This window comes from Ambystoma mexicanum, chromosome 9 (genome assembly GCF_040938575.1).
Source record: "Ambystoma mexicanum isolate Mex_15411 chromosome 9, UKY_AmexF1_1, whole genome shotgun sequence".
NCBI classification, from domain to species: domain Eukaryota; kingdom Metazoa; phylum Chordata; class Amphibia; order Caudata; family Ambystomatidae; genus Ambystoma; species Ambystoma mexicanum.
In genome coordinates, this window is record NC_090931.1 from 432297356 (window position 1) to 432314592 (window position 17237).

Consider the following 17237-nt stretch of genomic DNA (forward strand, 5'->3'; position numbering starts at 1 on the left):
GAAGATATTTTCTTAAAACTGAGTTGGCAAATGCCGAACACAACCTCAGTTCCACTCGGGTAATAGGAAATAGTGAATGGGCATATAAGCAAGATCATACATATATTGGTTACATCACATTCAGCACCAGTAGTGTGCAAGATGCTGTGCCTGAGCTATCTAAGCAGCTGTACCAACACCCCTGGAGGATGTCTTAAGATTCAGGACCCATCCTGGATGAAAGTCTTGTTATCACTTTGGCTATGCTCTGTCCTAGGGTTAACCTGTTATATATTAATGTATCCATCCTCACAGTCAATACATGCCTTTATAACAAAAATTGAGCAGTCCAACTATTGGGAACAATGTAGCTTAAAAAGTTGATTGTTAATAAGTTTGTATGTGCAGAAGAATATGTAGCTTAGTTCTGCGGTTTACGGGGGTTTACAAAAATTAAATTGAGCTTTCATATCATGCCGGAGACCAACCTCTAAGCGTGGGACTGGGATTCGGACTCCTGCCACTCTGCATTCTCTTGCTTCCAAGACAAACACCTTGCCCCTGAGCTGTCCTTCCGGCCCGAAATGGTGGTGCTAGCGGTGGTGCCCCACACACCGTTTAATAGTACAAAGATGTATGGGTTGGTTAGAATAGGTGGGGAATAACCTGAGTATGTTTATCAAAATGTAGACCTACGGATTCCAAGATGGCTGCCGACACCAGGTAGACGTGTGTCGACGGCGCTCCAGAACCTCCAACTCACTTAAGCAGTTCCACCACCCCTTATGAACTGAGGAACTCAGGAAAACAGCGTCCGGCGCCCCCCCGTACTTTCGATCACCTGGCCGGCGCACATCAGAGGCCCGCGGGCGAAAGGAGACGCATCAGGCCTACTGTGCTGGGCAGGAGAGGGGGTGCTGCAGGCGGGACGAGATCGCAGCCCCGGCCCTGTCCTCACACCGGGGAACGGACAGAGTGGTGCGGCCTCGGGGGAGCTGACGTGCTCTTGGCCGCACAGCGTGCTCTCCCGCCGACCATCGGGTGGGCGTGGCTGGCTGAGCCGGGGAGGAGGAGGAGACTCCGGGAAAGGAGACACCTTCGGGACACACCGGCGGAGTTGCTATCGGCCCGGCGGAGGAGCCTCGGATCGGAGGCCCACGGGAGCCGGGCACATGCCGGGGGGCCCGCGCAAGTCCTTTGGAGCGGCGGCGAGCTCCGGGCAGGAACGCCAGCCCGTGAAGCGGAGTACGGCCTCGGGCGTCGAGTGGATACTACCAGAGCAGTGCGGTGAGCGGCGAGGGGAGCTTGGCCCAGGGGACATTTATGCTGGGCTGGCGTCCACACCCCGCGCGGCCTCACGGAGGTACTGCCCTACTACCCGCAACCCCAACAGGCCCCAGGGCAACGTTAAGCACTGCAAGGCTGGGGATTCAGGCCTGGTCAGGAACAGAGAGTCAAGGAACTCAGGCCCGGTCAGGAGTACCTCCCTGGGGAGGCACGGGCAGGATCAGAGGGGACCTTCCGGCCTTCAAGCCACAACTATGGCGGCTAAAAACAAGAGCAAGGCCAATAAGAGCGGTCACTTGCAGGCGGATGCCTCAGGCCCCATCATGGCCCTCTGGGCAAGCAAGGACGCAGCCGAGGAACACAGGGCCACACAGGGGAGGGGGGAGTATGGAGCAGGAGCACGCCGAGACCCTGGAAGCGTCTGCACAGATCTCACGCCAGGATCTGCACGGGGAGCTGCTTTCATTCCAAGCATCCTTGGGGAAAACCTTTCAAGAGCAATTTCAATTAATGAGGTCCGACATCAACCAGGCGCTGGCCGAAATCAAGCAGGAAGTGGGTCAACTGGGGGAGAGAACGGACATAGTCGAAAAAGGCCTGCAGGAGATAGGCAGAGAGGCCACGGAGAACAGTGAAGCTATCGAGAGACTCGACACGGCAACGCAGAACTTGGAAATAAGAATGGAAGACATGGAAAACAGGTCTCGGCAGATCAACATCAGGTTGAAGCTCCTGCCGGAGACGGTGCAAGATAGGGACCTGAAAGAAACGGTTCAAGGAATTTTTGCGGAGCTACTGGGTCGAGCCTTCACCTGATCGGATCGAGTTGGACAGGGTTCACAGAGTGGGCTTCCTCAATAGGAACCGGAAGTCTAGGCCGCGGGACATGTTAGCGGCGTTCACAAGATATGCTCAAAAAGAGGCAGTACTCAAGACCGCTAGACAAAAAGAGCCGATATCCTTTAACGACCAACGTATTGAACTGTACCAGGATCTCGCCAGCTGTACCCTGCTCAAGAGGCTGGTTCTCAGAAGCGGATAACCACGATGCAGGAAGGAGCGGACCTACTTCAACTTGAACTGGATCAAGAGCTGTTCGGGGAATCGAGGGTGGCGGGCCCGAGCGTCTCCTCGGAGGCGGGAAGTGGTGTCCGAACCAGGCCATGGGAATGGTCACTGGTCGGTGAGGGGAAAAGGAGGAGGTCCGAGCGGCGGAGGCCCCCCGGGAAGGGAGCTGATGGGGAGCCAGCGGCAGTGGAGTGATCTGGACCAGAGGAGAACTAATCGGGTATTTGAATAATCTCAGGGGGTGGTGGACACAAAGGCTGTTTTGATTACAAGGAGGAGAGAGGGTGCTAAGAGCAAACATCATGGGATCACCAAAGACGAGGAAGCCTGGGGGGGGGGTGGACCAAGTTTTAAGGTCATTAGGGGTTGGGAGGGGGGCAGGGGGAGAAGGGGGGAGGGATCCACAGGTGCTGCACGAGGGGCGAACTAGAAGAGATCCACGCACCCGGATAACAGACATGGGGCAAATGAGTGGGGGTGGGGAGCTGCTGGGGGGTCTTGAACGGCGGGGACAAGTGTCTAATCACAATTCAAGTGGGTAACGCATAATGTTAGGGGCCTCAATACCCTGCTGAAAAGGAAAAAGCTGGAGCAATTTACGAAGTGGGGAAAACCAGACTTTCTGGGATTACAAGAGACACATCTGCTTCGCAAGGACCAGAGTCGCTTAAGGTTGAGAGGGTTTGATCAGGTGTTTCATGCGTCTGGTCCCACGAAATCGGGGGGGTGGGGGGGGTGGCGCTGGCCATCAGGGGCACGGTGAACTTCCGCTTGGAAGACACCCTAAAGGACAAGGAGGGTAGGTTTGGTGTGGTAAAAGGCACAATAGTGGAAGAGATGTATACAATAGGGGTGATTTATGCGCCCAACACAGGGCAGGACTCCTTCCTCTGCGATCTCATGGGGAAAATAGGTGACTGGGCCAGATAATCATAATGGGGGACCTGAATATAGCATGGAACAAGGTTAAAGAAAGGTCAGGAGGGACTAAAAGCCATGGGGGAGGGGCGGTAGCCTCAGCGGAACTCCGGGACAAAGTGGAGAGCGTAGGGTTGAGGGATGTCTGGAGGGAATTGAAAGGGGACGAGGAGGGCTACACATTCCTTTCCGAAGTTCATGGGACCCAGTCCAGAATTGACTACATCTGGATCTCGGCCAATCTGGTGGGTAAGGTCAAAGAGATAGAGGTTGGGCCCATGGGAATAGCAGATCATAAAATATTGTCGATGCAGCTGGAACTGGGAAAGAGGAGGAGGGGGCTGTGGGGTTGGAAATACCCGGAACACCTGCTGAGGGACCCTGTGGTAAGGGAGGAGATAGAGGGCAAGATGGGACGCATTTAAGGCCACATTGAGAGGGGAAATTATAACAGTTAAGGCACAGAGACAGCAACAGCTACAGCCCTTGGAGTCCCGGCTAGAAGCGGAAGTTGAGGAAGCGAGAGGCAGGGTAGCGGAGAACCCCAGCAGGACTAACCAGAAGGACTACAGGAGGGCAGTAGGACAATTGGGAATCCTTCCGACCAAAAAAGCGGAGGGGGCCTTGCTTTTCATGAGGCAAAAATTTTATGCAAGAGGGAATAAGGCGGACGCCCTGCTGGCTCGCCTCCTTCGGGGAGCTGCCTCTAGAAACACATCCATGGCTCTAAACTCAGATAGGGGGGAAAGGGTTACTCGAATAGAAGATATCCAAGAGGCCATGGCCGAATTTTACGAGACCTTGTATGCTTCACAGCACTCCTGCGGCCAAGCCCAAGAGAAATTCCTGGAAAGGGTTAACATGCGTAAAATTGAGGGGGACGCCCAGACTGGTTTACAACAAAAGATAACGGAGGAGGAGGTGAGGGGGGTTATTCGGAAGTTGCCCGCAGGTAAGGCCCCTGGCCCTGATGGGTACACTGCGTCCTTTTATAAAACCTTAGGAGGCGCTTATTTACAGATGGTCAAGGCGAACTATGAGGGCCCGCGAGCGAGGGTGGTGGTTAATGGGGCTTTAACTAGCTCATTCCAACTCCAAAGAGGTACAAAACAGGGATGTCCCCTATCGCCCCTGCTATATGCGGTTTACTTGGAGCCCCTCCTGCAGGCAATTCGGGAATCCGAAGGAATACAGGGAATACCGTTTGGGGGCAGGCAGCACAAGATGGCGGCCTTCGCGGACGACATGTTGCTTGCCCTGACCAATCCAATAGAGTCGAGTATGCAATGCAGGCTACTACTAGAGGACTTTGGGGAAGCATCCGGATTACGCATTAACATGCACAAGTCCGAATTGATGGACCTGACATTGGCAAGGGAAGAGAGGGAGGAGTTAAAGGGGACGACGCCTATCACCTGGCGACCGGGGGGAATTACGTACCTGGGCGTGAGAATCACTCCGGCTCTACGAGGATGGTATGCAGCAAACTACCCCCCACTCCTGCAAAGAATTAAAAAAGACCTCCTTAAATGGCGGAACTTGCGAATCTCCTGGTTGGGGAGGCTAGAGGCCATTAAAATAGTTACCCTGCCGAGGCTGCTCTACCTCTTCCAAGCTATCCCTCAAGCAGTCCCGGCCAGCTTCTTTAAGGAGCTCCAGGTGGTAACAAATGAGTTTAAATGGGAGGGAAAAAGGGCAAGGGTGAGTAGGATGCAACTTACGGCCCAGAGAAAAGGGGGGGGGACTAGCTCTTCCCAACTTCCGTCAATATTACGAAGCGGCCCAACTGAGGGTGATTAGGGAATGGTTGCGGGAGGGGGAAGGAAAACACTGGGTTCAGATGGACAGAGCGGTCACGCGACATGAACTGGAGGAGGTTCTGTGGCTACCCAGACAGTATCATCCGGGCCATATGTACCTGAGCTCGATCACCAAACTAGTTGCAGACAATTGGGACAGACTGGTCCAACGTAAGGAAATTACAACCTACCCCTCCCCCTTCACCTCCATCTTCAATAATAAAGACCTTACCCCGGGGTTGGAAAGAGGGGCATTCCGGAACTGGCGGGAGGGAGGATGCCGTTGGATGCGGGACATGTTTATAGGAGGGGAGATCAGTTCTTTTGTAGATTGTAAAAGGGATTTCGCACTGGGGAAAGGTGAAAGGCTGAGATACTCATAGCTGCGACACTGGCTTCTATACCCCATAAATAAGGAGGCGGCTACTAGATCACCAACCCTTTTTGAGAAATTCCTGATGACCAACGACGGCTCGAATGGCCCTATCTCGCAGCTTTATAAGATCTTGGATGAGGCTACCCCGAGGCCGCAATGGGCATATATGGGAGGTGGGAAAAAATTCTGGGCAGGGAAATAGAGAAGACAGAGTGGGAAAATCTATGGAGGAAGATCCCTAAACTAGCAAGAGCCTCGCAAACCCGGCAGGCCTGGTATAAGATATTATATGGGTGGCACTATACTCCAGCTCGGCTGCGCAGGATCTACCCGGATTCGTCGGGAACTTGCTGGAGGGGATGCGGCCAGGAGGGCACTGAGGAACATATTTGGTGGCAATGCCCAAAAATAGTCCCGTTCTGGGGAGACATCAAGCAGGCGATGGAACAAGTGTTTGGGGCAGAGGGAGGCATACCCCCGGAATGGTCACTATTAGGCTTGAGGCCAGCAGAAGGGCCGGCAGGTTCGAGGGGCAGGGAAAGAGCGAGGGTGATGCTCACTCTGGCAGCAATGACCATCATAGCCCAGAGATGGAAGAGCTCGAACATACCAATGTTTCAAGACTGGTTGCGTAAAGTCTGGGAGATAGTAGCGATGGAATGGGCCTCCTATGCAATGAACAATACAATACAAAACTTTGCGGGCAAGTGGGGTGAGGTCCTTTCCTTTCTCAGAGATGATTTCAGGATCGGGTGGTGCCCGCAACGTTTAAGACTTTTGGATCTGGAATAACCCCGACTAGACACTTTGTGGTGACAGGGAGCTACGGAGACTTTGGAACAGCACCGGGGGGAGGGGGGTAAGGAGGGAGGGGGGTTATGGGGATTGTTAAAGTTGTTGAAAAATTCAATAAAGAGAAATAAATAAAATAAAAAAAATGTAGCCTTACAATGTTAAATATAGCAGTTGAACATTTTGAAGTTTCTTTTCTTGTTTTACAATATAGGTCACTATTTCGACTGTTCATTTTTGACTCTACATTTTTTTACTCCTCTTTCTTTTCAAAAATGTTCAAATTGAACCAAGAAATGTTTCTTTCTACCACAGGTCTACGAGGTTGTCCGTCCACTTGTCAGTCTGCTGAATACAGAACGGGATGGCCTTCAGAACTATGAGGCTCTTTTAGGTCTGACAAATTTTGCAGGGAAAAGCGACAAACTACGGTGAGTCTGTTTTGTCTTGGATACAAATGAAAATGTTAATAATACCTAAGTGTATAAACACAACTTGCACTGCAGCTCAAAGTAATCATTAAACATCCAGAGATGGCATCTTCACATTGGTTAAATGACACAGCTTCACTTGGCACTTAGGCGGTGGCACTTAGCATAAGGCACTTCCTTCCCGGAGTCGGTGGCCTACAACCTTGTGGTGGAGGTGGTGTATAATTGTTCTGTGCCACATTAAAGGTACTTTGTGACTTTCATCCTATCAGAAAATGTTTTGAGTGTGTGCTTGGACCTCAAACGTAGGGAAGTAGGGTTGACTTACATTCTTCCTCTCAACATTTCGCATGCCACAGGAGGTGGTGTGGGTGCATTCAGATGCCTAGTAGAAGTGGAGTTAGATAGGTGCTCAACATTTTGATGAAGGTGGTAGAGGTACATCCACTTGAAGTGCTATATATAAAGCACTGCTTGCATCAGACCTATTTTCAATTTGGTCTGGAAGCTACGTAACAGACAGGAAATTGCCATTAATAAAGCGTTAATTACATCAGGTAACCACAAGAATCATTCGAAGAAGTAGTGTAGCATGGCCATAACGCACATTAAATTTGCCTAAAAAAAGAAGTCTTGAACATTCTAGCTAAGTGTCCAGGGATACGGGAAAAGTTATTGTAGGATTAACTATAAAGGTCCTGGGTTGGAATTGGTGGTAACTGCTCAGTAGACAAAGCTTTTGTAAGCCTGAGCGAAGCAAGGACCTTGGCAAGAGTTCAGGGGTGTTACCACAGAAACCTGCTCCAGACTGATGCAGTTAAAGCTATTCGCACCCTGGGCTGATGTCCAGAATGTTATTGGCCACTATTATTCTTTTTTTTAATGGAAAATATTCTTTGCGCATCTTGTGGATTCTGATTTCCCTTAAATAAGCCTACAAACAAAAATGGTTGCCTGTGAAAAAGAAAAGGGTTGTTGAACTAGAACTAGAAAAGGGTCAGTGTCCCTGGTCTATTACCATAGTGTGGAGGCTGCGGATGTAACAAGGAGCAGGAGTTAGCAGTGGGCAGGTAAGTGGGGTAACCATGTGTGAGGTGGGAGTAAGGGGTTCTGGTTTTAAGGGCACCTGGACCACAAGACAAGGGGGGGAAACAGGCCTGGGGCAATGGTCAAAAAAAGAACATGTCATCTGGGAAAGGGGTGCAGAAGCCTATGATGGATCGCAGGCTTATGCTTTCTGGTTAGCTCGAGCAACTGACCCATGTGCTAATCGAAGATAGCTTTGGCTTATCACAGAAAAAGCTCAAATATGAACCTGTGATTGTTGAGAAACGTCTTGCTGTCTTGAAATATATGAGAATGTTAACAAATCTTTTATCAGGACTAAGCAACAACAAATGTCAGTCTTGTCCAATTGCAGGTGAAACCAGAAAACGCACTGTACGTCATAATTGATTAGACAGAGCAGCGCTAATACAGCCGTGAATTACCTCCAGCCTTCAGCTGGAGGTAAATTAACCCAGGTGCCAGTAATGACGCCACCGGTGTACGCCATGCTCACCAGATGGCTATATAAAACACACCCAAGCCCCAAACACTGATTCCAACACCATGCTGCCATTCAATGCTGTAGGCTGGAACAGGCAGCTGCTCATGCTGTGGCCAGAGTTTGAAATGTGGGCCACGGCACAGGGAGCACATGGTGGGGTGGGGTGAAGAGGAGGAGGAGAATGGCACCAGCAAGGCAAGCACCCATCTCCAGGGCCAGGCCCTCACGTTGGGCCCTCAGCAGCAACACGCAGTTGGATACTGAGTACCGCCTAAACAGGGAGACCACCACCGAACTGCTTGCCACAATCCAGGATGACATTGGGAGCAGGATCAGTATGAAGCTGATTGCAGTCGTGCAGTTCCTGGGTACCGGCACATTCCAACACTCCATTGCCACGATGCATGGCATGGCACAGTCAACATTCAGCACAGCCCTGGGCCAGTTGCTGGATGCCCTGCTGCACCATGTCAACCAACACATTGTACTGCCCACCACCCAGGCCCAGGTCAACGACATGAAGGCATGGTTTTATGCCTCCGCACAATTGACCAATATGATAGCAGCCATCGACTGCACCCATGATGCGTTAGTGGAGCCCCAGGCTCATGAGGCCGTATAAAGGAACTGGAAGCACTACCACTCCCTCAACGTGCAGGTGACTTGTGGACCTGACCTCATCATTACCCACTACTGTGCCCGATACCCAGGTTCCACCCACAACTCCATGGTCCTACGCAACAGCACACTGCCAGGATTCATGGAGAGGCACAGAGGACAACAGACCTGGATAGTGGGCAAGTTTAAACCCTGCCACAAATGCACAGGGTAGCACAACACAAAGAATGGGGTGGTGGGGATAGCAACACTGAAAGGAAGCATTGTATGTCAAGAGAATGCACTGGGTGTACCTGCACCAAAGACGGGGGCATCCAAGGGAGCATGCACAGGCTGAACACACCTCGACACACACATGTTGATGGACACACAGCGCTGCCGTCACAATGACACATCGGACCACAAGAACCACAATGCATCTTGAATATAGCACAGCGCAGATCCACACAGCACCACACATCATGCCCACACATATCAGAGCCATCTGCCCATGTGCAGTCACCTGGGACATGCCACAGAACACCTGCCACAATGATATAGGGTGCATGTACAGGATAAGAAATGCATATCATCATCAAGGATGGCTGCACATCTATCACACATACACATTGCATGGGCGGGATGCACACATGAATGCTCACGGCTAACAATGCCCAGATATATTGAGACAGCAGACCCATGCATGAGACAATTGACTGGTGTCTGTATTCCACACCATGCAGGTGACTCTGGATAGCCGCAGCTGGCGTGGCTGATGACCCCTGTGTGTGACACACATACACCCCACACAAGACTGCCTACAACCATGATGCAACCGTACCACTGTGAAAAACTGGAGGGTTTCACTGCCCAGACCATGGGTATGCCTTACTCAGGTGCACAGGGCACAGCCATCGCCTTCGGATCCAGACCCTTGGGGTGGACAAGTGCGGGAGGGTCACGCGGCTGAGGGGTCCTTGGTGTGTGTAGGAGAGACACTGATGGCGAGACGCGGTATCCCCCCCGTTCCAAATACTCCTATCCAATCCTAATTTTTAGGATATTCCAACTTCCCAAATCCCCCTCCCCTTTCCTACACAAACACTGAGCTGAGGAAGAGGAGGTCTAAGGCTGAAAGTATTAACACCCATGCAATACACTGGACATGTCCCTCCAACAAGATCAGGCAGGGTTGAACCATGCACACCTAAAACCTATTAACTCTCCCCACATGGTTAAAAGGTGGAAGACTGAGACACACTTTGCGTAAGGCGGTGCATGAGACGGAGCAGTTCCTCCAGGGCGATGGCGAACCAAGCGAAGGAGAGCAACAAATCGAGGGGTTGAACCGAAGGGGCAGGAAGCCAGAAACCAGAAAACCCTCCCCCCACACCTCCGGCAAGAGATAGTTATTTCTGAAAGGCTGTGAAGATTGCGCACGACAGCTCAGCTGGAACAGAGAAAGAGTCTACAGAGTAATAAAAAGTTTACCAGCCACGCTCCCGGGTGAACGGCAGAGCTGGGGAGGCAACAAAGTGGCAGTGCTAATAACCTTGACTCATATGAAAGGCGCAAAGGACGGAAAGCATCTTAACACAAACGGTGAGTTGAAAGAAGCAAAGAAAGCATGGCCTGTGTTTAATTGAAATGCTTGCAACAGTATCCGAGGTTACGAGAGCGCCGATAAGCTGCAAGAGAGACAGTGAATCCATTTTAAGAACTGTGAATACAAAATACAAAGTAGCAGAGTGGTCTTGCGAAGTGTGATTGCCCAATCGAAAGTCTCTGTGAAATGTTTTTAAACTGCAGAGGCAGCAGGAAGCAAGAGAAAGAAAGTAACCACAAAAACGCATGAAAGAAAGGTTTTGAAAGACTTGATCTAGGAGCAATTTATATGAAAGCAAGTCATACGTAGCAAGTACATTTTCTAAGAGACATTGGAACTGAAGGAAAATATGTAAAGTGGAAGTAAAGAAATAAAGCAGGTTTGAAGTGGTCATGGGGAGGTGAGGGCAAAAATCCTCCCAGTTTCTTAAGTCTTTGACAGCAAAGTCAAAGACACAAAAGTTGTCTCGAACCCGACAGAGGGAAGCCAATGTGTGGAATATGAAGAAAGCTTAGGGAAGGGAACACCACCGAGGAGAAAAGGTTTGAGCCCAATTGAGGGGAACCTATAGTGAACTGAGACCAAATTTGATACTTAGAAACTTTTTGTTGAAACTGTGTAGAAGCTTGAAGGGTGACCTGGACTTGGGTGATGGGAACCCGAGGTTAAACCTGTGAACTTGTCATTCAGACTTGAACGGCCAAGAAGGCTCTGAAGAGCAGAGTAAGCCGCCTCACTGTGTTTACAAGCCAAAGTGTGTTCATCCATCAAGTGTTCTATCTAACCCTGGGGATGACAATTAATACTGATTTATATTGTTATTCTGACATTTCATTTCACCACTGATCTTTCCTTTTTTAGATACATATTCCTATGTCACATTAGTTTGTATTAGAGTGAGGGCATGGATTCGATTTCTGTTAGTATAGGCCTTTATTGTTTGACTAAGACTGACTAGGGCTGTTTCTTTATTATTTGATGGTCGGGATTACTCCCATCTTAGTTACAGGGCCAGACAGGAGTTTCTTGAATTCAACAATAAATGTTTTGAAACTTGCAACTCTTGTGTCAGTGTCTACTTGTGATACCATGCTTTCCTTACACTGCATATGCATCAAGCGCACCTTTTGGGTGTCTAAATCGCACTAGTGGAGCCCTCATGTATGCCCCCGACAAAGTTGGAAAAATAATATTAGTGTGTACACAACATTTGCCCGAGGAGGAATGTGCCACTACCTCACGATGCGGACAGGCCACACCCAGAGGAAGATGCAGAGGATGAGCATGTAGCAGGAGTCAGAGCAGGCACTCACAGGGATGCCGTGAGGGAAGGGAGACAGGCCTGGCAGGCACTAATAGACAATTACTTCTAGGACAATGAATTTACTCAGTCCACTAACATCAAGTTCAACTGATTTTTACGTAACTTGTTTGATCAACAATCCCCCTGCAGCACCCTCCAACAACACCCCAGCACACATTCCCCACTCCCAGACCCTCCCCGAACACCCTAGAACACAGCCCTGCTGTATCCTCATTCTCTGATGCCTCTGGAGATGCTTGCGTGCCTGTAGGAGACATAGGACATAGCGGTTTGACACATTATCCCACCTGTTTTTGTCATACATAAGGATCTACGTGATCAGACCGTGGCTGAATTTTTCGCGGCCGGAAGCTTCGCATGTGAAATGTACGAACCACAAAAGGTTTGTACATTTCCCAATGCAAACATACATTCAAAATCCCAACATACCCAGACCCACCTCCGACACCCTTGATACCCTTCATGTCGAGGACCGAGCAGCACTTTTCTTCCCATGGCGTGAGGTCAAGTGCCGGCGCCTCCCCCTGTGCTCATGGTGTCCTGTCTGTGCTGGGTCAGCATGCCCTGGGCCCGCACATGCAGGTCTTTCCCGTCCCGGGGGATGCGGCTGACTGCAGAAACCTTCCCGCTCACCGCCTGCCAGGTTTGGGTGTGCCGCTGGGAGGAGGTTGTGCGCTGTATTGTGCCATAGATTTCCTCATGGTGGGCCATGACCTCATCCACCAGCACAACCAGCTCACCCTCTGCAAATCTGGACTTTGGCAGGTGATCTTGGGCTGCCTTGCCCCTAACTCTCTCCTGTGACATTTCTGCTACTCCGGGAGTGTGGATGGCTGCCAGGGGCTCTGATTTTTAATGAATTGTGATTTTCAAAATGGCCACTGCAGCGCTTGCCGTTCAAGCAGTGATGCCTTTCCCGCTGGCGCTAATTGCGCCAGTGATGGTAGCGCTAATAGCGCTGGTATTTTGGGTGCTAGGCTGCTTTCCGGCACTGTTTCTACTGGGCGCAATTAGCCTTAATGCCGGGGCCATGTGCGCCTGCATACATACTTGTCATGCAGCGCTATTTGGCCACAGGTCCTGTCGCTGAAGCTATTTCCGCTCGGCAAAAATAACGCGCGCTTACTGCCCAACTCGTGATGAGGCCCCAAGACTATAATTATATTGCTCTTGCATTGATTGTGAACTAAAGTAATGGCAAATGGATGAATGCTTCGCTTCTCTCTTCAAGCTCCCAAGGCTCAGAGGAAAAAGTTATCATTAACCTACATTAACTAAAGGAAATGGTTGGCAGGTTAATCAAAGGTTTGAGAAACCCTGATCTAGAGACCATGGAAATTGATTTCATTGTGATGTAATTTGAAGAAAATACACAACACGTCTTTTGTGATTTATTGTGAATAGAATGCAGTGGTGTAGGTAGTAGACCCACGAAATTAGCTATTTCTAGTTTCATCATATAATGCATCAATTTAAGTTTGATTTTGTTAAATGGTATGTTCTACTTTAGTGTGCTTCGGGAGTCATTGGGCCTCATTAAAAGTTAGCCGGTACGGATTTAACGGTGCCGGTAAAACCATACCGGCACCGTTTTCCGGACCAGGTAACTACAAGTTTTGTGGCCGTGTGGTGTTAACCCGCCAGGTCTGACCTGGCGGGCGTAACGCCACCGTCCACAGATGGACGTGGAAACACTGGCACCATTACCTCATGGTGCCAGTGTTTCCGCAGGAGTAACGGAATGCCGGCTGCGGTAATTCCAGCAAGTTCGGACCTGGTAAATCCCGACGAGTCTGGCGGCAGCCTGCTGGTTTTACCGGCAGAGCGACCGCCGGACTCGTAATGAGGCCAATTGTCAGGGAAATTGCTATACAATCAGGGCAGCTTCTGTTAATTCTAGAAGCTGTGATTTAAAGTCCTTACAAGTGCTACACACAGACTGATACCCGTTGCCTGCTACTTACTACTTTTTCTTTTTCCACATTTTGTATATGCAGGCAAAAGATCATCAAAGAAAAAGCTATACCAGAAATTGAAAACTACATGTTTGAGAATCACGAACAGATCCGACTGGCAGCCACAGAGTGCATGTGCAACATGGTAGTAAACAAAGAGGTGAGGGATGGCAGTGCATCATGTGTGCCTAACGTGTTTGTGAGCAGAGCGGCAATAGAGTGTCAGTGCAAGGTTGTGGTGAGAGGAAAGACGAGGGGGGCGAGGGTGGTCAGTGTGAGTATAAAGGATGAAGGCAGATAAGTAAGGGGCAGTGACTGTGTGAGCGTAAACGATGGAGATAATCCAGAGAAGAGGGGTATACAGTGTGAAGGTGGACTATGAAGTCAATGAGATGAAAACTGTGCCACCTGCCTGTGTCATCCAGTCATAGCTGTAAAGGGTTCAATGATAGATGCCAACATATGGATCAATTCCTTCCCAAGGTAGAGGGGCTTGATGTCAGTCCCAGGAGCCACACAACCATTTCCATCTGGACCATCAAATATTCAGACAGAGAAGAAAAGGCTTGAGTGTCCATATGTCGTTTCTTGATTCCATTCAGCCATCGACTATGTGTCCCTGTGGAGAACCCCTGAGCCATCCTGTCCTGTAGGGGACGGTCTCGGCAACTCAGCACCAGTGCTCTAGGCAATTCAGCCCCAAAAGTACAATTCTCTATGACTGCAGAAAAAAACAAGGCATTCAATCCCAGAGTTGGAACTTTCTATCCCTGTGTCAGTACATTTTGTTGCACGTCCTAGAAGAGAAAGTCTCTAGCACTGTGGCAATCTCCTAAATAATCCAGTCCTGGGAGTGTGAGACTCTAGCTACATCAATCCAATGAGCCATCTCCCATCCCCTAGTTTTCCCATCTAAGGCCTTATATCATAAGGCCAATCCTGTGTGCCACGCATCTCTCAGTTTGCTAATCCTCCGAGAGACTGCCCCCATAACCTCTGCTTGGTAACTATTCGCTTTTCTTACCTCTAGGTTCAAGATCGTTTCGTAGAGGAGGGCAACGACAGGCTGAAGCTGATGGTGCTGTTGTGCAGTGAGGATGATGAAGAGAAGCTCCAGCGTGCTGCGGCAGGGGCACTTGCCATGCTCACCTCCTCCCAGAAGAAGCTGTGCTTCAAAATGACTGAAGTGGTAAGCAGGGGGATAGCAATGCACAAGAACATCCATGAAAACCCCTTTTACTGTGATCTTGGGAGGGTCAGGTCATCCGTGAAGCTTCCTCGCGGGCTGGGTAGCCCAGGCACCTATGGTACTAGCACTGCACAAACTTCGATGTTTAAAGATATTTTGTTTAGAGAACGTATAAGGCATTCTTGCTGTTCCTTCCAAGCCTTTTATGTGCGAAAACATATCTTTTAAACTGTCATATGGATGAATGAAAACACAACATGCTTAAATTGCCCACCTTCAAGAAGTTCAAAAAGAGTAAAGCTTCGTGAATCAAAGGTTCAGGCTCTCTAGTACTGGCTGCACCCCAGTTTTCTCTGGCTATTCAAAAGTGAAATGTTGGCAATCGAAAGATGGAAAATGGACATCTGTGAAAAGGTGTTAACCCCTAGACCAACTATCTACTGCCATGTCTGGAGGCCATCAGGTTCCTAGTTGTTATATTAGCTAGTTTCAGGGACTAGTAAAGGGACGGAATTGGTCTGACCTGCAGAGCAGGAAGGTTCCCAGTCACAAACAGAGGCAGGTGTGCTGCGCTCACCAGACTGGTTTCCTTAGCAGCTGATTGTGCAGCGGATCATGAAATGCAGAATTGAGGTGGAGGAACACCGTCTTTCAGTGGAGCACATTTTTACAGAACAGGACTCCAGTTACCCCAGTCATAGCTATCATGTTCAGGGTGGTACATCTGTGATCTAGGCAGTTTGCTGTTTTCAAAGCTAGCATGCTGAATGGGTTACAGCTCCACGACATGGCAGTAGAGACCCAAGCCCTGTTTTGAGGACATCATAAGGTCTCTAATAAGAAAGAGAAATGTCTGGCTCTGAATTCTGACCGCACTGAAGTGTGGAGGCAGTGTCATGCTTAGAGACGCAAGCTACACCTCACTATGATACCCAATGAGGCTAAAACATATTTGAGGTTGCTTGTGGTCCCGTACAGAAGTGATGTGACCTAGCAGTTCAGCCGGGACTGCCCCTTTTGGGGTAGGACCATGCCTGATTTGCATAAGATCTTTACCCTTCCGTAATGGCATGGTAGGCTGAAAAATGATGGTCTGGCGGGTTGCCCAGAATAATGCAAGAGGTTATGATGTATTCAAAAACTTCCAGCCATCAACCTTCTGTTTTGTGAATGTCACCCCGAGTGGGCCAGGTATGTCCAGACGTGGGTCCCGAGAGTGCTGTGCCTAGAGACTCAAGCTGCACCTGACTGATGATGCCCTGTGAGGCTGAAACATGTCTGGGTTGATTGTGATCTTGTGTAGTGGAATGCAACCTAGCAGCCTGGTCTGGACTGCCTCTTTTGAGGAGGGACCAAGCCAGATTTGCATATGTTCTTCCCCTCTGTCATCTCATAGCTGGCTCAAAAACGATGGTCTCAGTGGTTTCCCATAGCAATTCCAGAGGTTATGATTCATTCAAAACTTTTAACCATTAATCTTCTCCTTAGTTAATACCACTAGAATGGGGTGGTTATGCCAGAAACATGGGGCCAGATCCTGCTTTGCCTAGAGGGTCAAGCTACACCTCACTGGCAATGCCCACTGAGAATGAACCATGCCTGGTTTTTTTTCGTGGTCTCACACAGAAGGGATGGGGCCTAGCAGTTTGGGAGTCCCCGGCCACCTTTTTTTCGGATGGCTCAAGCGTGATTAGCATATGGTCTTTCCCTTTATGTAATGGAATGGGAGGCTGAACAATGATCTGTAATGTTGCCACGACCAATGCCAAAGGCTTGATTAATTCAAACCCTTTCAGCCATCAACCTTCTGTTTTTTTTTGGTTCAAGATGTGGCAATCAGTTACATCCAATGAAACACACAGAAGAGATATGAGAGGAGATGGGGTAATACGTGGGCACAGTTTAGGAAGACAGCAGCAATATAAGCTTTGTTTGTTTGCTTATTATAATAATAACAAGGTAATGCAGTGTTAAAAGTTGAACAAATGGATTGCATATAGCGAGATAAAGAGATAGAGATGTGAGAGTGGAGAGGAAAAAGTGGGCATATAAGTGGTGAGAGTTGTGGGGTATGATGAAGTTCCATGGGTGAGGCCGGGGAATGGGTGCAGAGATTATCTGGGGGCCCAGAAGAAGCCACCTTCTCTGTGATGCTGGCCCTGGAGGAGGTATATGGATGATACCCTAAGCCTCTACACGTTCCCAACCTCATACTTAGGTCCACTGATAGTCTTCCCAACTTAACTTAAAGATGCTCTCACAATCGTGATCTGCAAGCCCCAATCGTGACTGTAGTACAGTCTAGAGCATTGGGGAGAGGGAAGATATGCTAGCACGGGCCACATTACAAACTGCGGGCACTATCCC

The 17237-nt window shown here is 49.5% G+C and overlaps 1 protein-coding gene across 1 annotated transcript in view; it reads left to right on the top strand.

The window, feature by feature from the left end:
* Positions 1–17237, top strand: part of UNC45B (unc-45 myosin chaperone B) — a 157364-nt gene that overhangs the window by 131976 nt on the left and 8151 nt on the right. Inside the window, exons 17-19 of the mRNA XM_069614899.1 lie at positions 6535–6650; positions 13724–13841; positions 14712–14870. Coding sequence (XP_069471000.1) covers positions 6535–6650; positions 13724–13841; positions 14712–14870 — 393 coding nt within the window. The remainder of the gene's footprint in view (positions 1–6534; positions 6651–13723; positions 13842–14711; positions 14871–17237) is intronic.